General features: G+C 36.6%; 1 protein-coding gene across 1 annotated transcript; it reads left to right on the forward strand.

The window, feature by feature from the left end:
* Positions 1–919: 919 nt before the first annotated feature.
* On the forward strand, positions 920–1,927 carry LOC102951976 (olfactory receptor 5T1-like). The gene has a single exon (XM_007088805.2). It carries the CDS (start codon positions 935–937, stop codon positions 1,925–1,927), a length of 993 nt encoding a protein of 330 aa, XP_007088867.1. The 5' UTR covers positions 920–934.
* Positions 1,928–2,977: the final 1,050 nt, after the last annotated feature.

Below are 2,977 nucleotides of genomic sequence, written 5' to 3' on the forward strand. Positions count from 1 at the left end.
AATTAGTTTTCATAGGAATGTGTCTCAAAACACAACTCCAGGACTTTGCAGGGATAATAACTATACGTGTCCAGAAAAGTCTTGAATTGATATTAAGTTAAAATTTGAAAAACAATAACAGTAAAATAAACTATGGAAGCCAAACCTGGGCAACTTCCCGTCAGGTGTTTCAAGAAACAAAACTGTAAACAAACAAGGAAACAACAACAACATGGCTCTGGTTTTGTTTGCAAACAAAGTGCATGTAGCTCCATTAGATCTTCCATTCTGTTCACTACTGTTCTAGAAATACTAATGAAATGAGATAACAGTTAGAAAACAGAACATCAAATAGTTATTTGGAAAAGGCTGCCTCATCTAACAAATTGGATAAGTCCAACTTATCCCATTTTCTGGTAATCTGGAAACATTTTGCCATTGGTTTTGTCATTCAAACCCAATCCAATCTTGTGATGTAAGTGTATTTGCTCCCATTTTACCAACTGTGCACATTAAGGAAAGGCATTCCATGCATGTCATAGAATATCTGGGATCAGTACTCAGAGTACTCAGCTCTGTGCTTCGTCTTATAATATTTTTTGTATTCAAAATTCCTATATTTATTTATCTTTCTGAATTTTAAGATGATGTAATATGAAACTAAGGGGCATTAAATTTAGCAGAAAATAAACTAGGAATCAAACCACAAGAAGTGCCACTATTTTTCACATGGCAAGTGTAGCCAACAATGAAATGAAATAATTTATTTAATTTGTTTGAACAGGGTGATGCATCCACTTGGACCCAACTGCTTCATTGCTGCCTATTCCTTGACTGCCAAAGGTATCAATATGTCCTTCTAAGAAATAGACATGAGGCTATGATTGAGTAGATTGCATTTTCCAAGAAAAAAAAAAAGACGTATTGTCTTTAAAACCTATAAATAAAATCTGAAATGTCAGCAGTGCCATCAGATTTAGATTTATACAGGATTCAGATGGAAAATGTAACTGAAGTCACGACATTTATATTGATGGGCTTCACAAATGATTTTAAGCTGCAAGTTTTCCTATTTTTCCTATTTCTAGCAATCTATCTTTTTACGATGATGGGAAACTTGGGAATGGTTTTATTGGTCATTGGGGATTCTCGGCTCCACAACCCTATGTACTATTTTCTGAGTGTCTTATCATTCCTGGATGCCTGCTACTCTTCAGCTGTCACCCCAAAAATGTTAGTCAATTTCTTGTCAGAGAATAAAGCCATTTCATTCCTTGGATGTGCAGCACAGATGTTTCTCTTTGTTACTTTCGGAACCACGGAATGTTTTATCTTAGCTGCAATGGCTTATGATCGCTATGTAGCAATCTACAACCCTCTCCTGTATTCAGTTAGAATGTCACCCAGAGTCTACGTGCCGCTCATAATTTCCTGCTATGTTGGTGGCTTTCTGCATGCTACTTTACACACTGTGGCTACTTTTAGTCTATCCTTCTGTGCATCCAATGAAATTAAACATGTCTTTTGTGACATCCCTCCTCTCCTCGCTATTTCTTGTTCTGACACTCACATAAATCAACTGCTAGTCTTTTACTTTGCGGGATCTATTGAGATATCCACTATCCTCATAGTCCTGGTCTCCTATGGTTTTATTCTGTTGGCCATTCTGAGGATGCATTCCGCTGAAGGGAGGCGGAAGGTCTTTTCCACGTGTGGCTCTCACCTAACTGGAGTATCAATTTTTCACGGTACGGTTCTCTTCATGTATGTGAGACCTAATTCCAGCTATGCTTTGGATCATGATATGATAGTGTCAGTATTTTACACGATTGTGATTCCTATGCTGAATCCCATCATCTATAGTTTGAGGAACAAAGATGTGAAAGATGCAATGAAAAGAATGTTTGGTAAAAGCTGGTTTGCCAATAAAGTATACTTTTCACACTAAACTTTAAATTGAAAGAAATGAAAATTAATGGAACTGTCTTCAGACAAAAAGCTATGATTCAAGTGATTTGTTTTCATTAATTAGTGTATTTCTGTTATTTTGGGACATTTTTAAATAAAGATCATAGTCAACTCACCACCAAAGCAGTTTTTACACAAGCAGAAACTGTCATCCATTTGCTTCTGTGAAATTGAATAAAGGGAAACTCATTTAAGATGGGAATCAAGAGGCCAGCAGGGAGAGCACTTATGTCCTTCCACTTGTGGTCAACAGAACCAAAAGGAAGAGATGTATCTTGTATTCCCAAAAGGATGAATTCCAGACTTTACTACCCCAGCAAGAGGAAGAAAGGTTTCCTCCTCCTCTGACTACAGCCCAGCCAGCCAAGGACTGTCACAACCCACACAATGCAAAACCACTATACTTGAACTCTCAATTTACTCCTAAAGACTTTTGTTTACAAGAGCCCTTCCCAACTCTCTCTGTCTTTTATAAAAGAGTTGTCCTTCTCCTCTTTCTCTGGACTTGCCAATGTTTTTTTTACCATAGCTTGCATGGCCCAAAGTACAATTCTCTGCTACATTGAATAAACCCATTTTGCAACTAAAACAATCGACTGTTTTATTTTTAAGTTTATCACTTCTTAATAAAATTATACATATATATATTACACTATGTTTAAACATATATATCCACAGAAAAACACATACGTGCATGTAAACACACGTATATATGCCATATTGGTTGTATTGTTTTGCTAGGGCTGCATTGCAAAGTACCACAGACAGGTTGCTTAAACAAAAAAATATATATATATTATTTTCTCACAGCTCCAGACATGAGAAGCCTAAGGTCAAGGTGATGCCAGGGTTGACTTCTCCTGAAGTCTCCCTCCTACATTTGTAGGTGGACAGTTTTCATTCATTCATTGTCTCCGTGATTTTTTTTTCTCATGTCAGTGTCTTAATCTCTTCCTGTAAGATTAACAGTCATAAGCAATACAACATCATTTTAAGTTAATTACCTCCTCAAAGATCCTGTCTCCATGTA

Source organism: Panthera tigris, chromosome D1, assembly GCF_018350195.1.
Source record: "Panthera tigris isolate Pti1 chromosome D1, P.tigris_Pti1_mat1.1, whole genome shotgun sequence".
In the NCBI taxonomy this organism is placed as follows: Eukaryota; Metazoa; Chordata; class Mammalia; order Carnivora; family Felidae; genus Panthera; species Panthera tigris.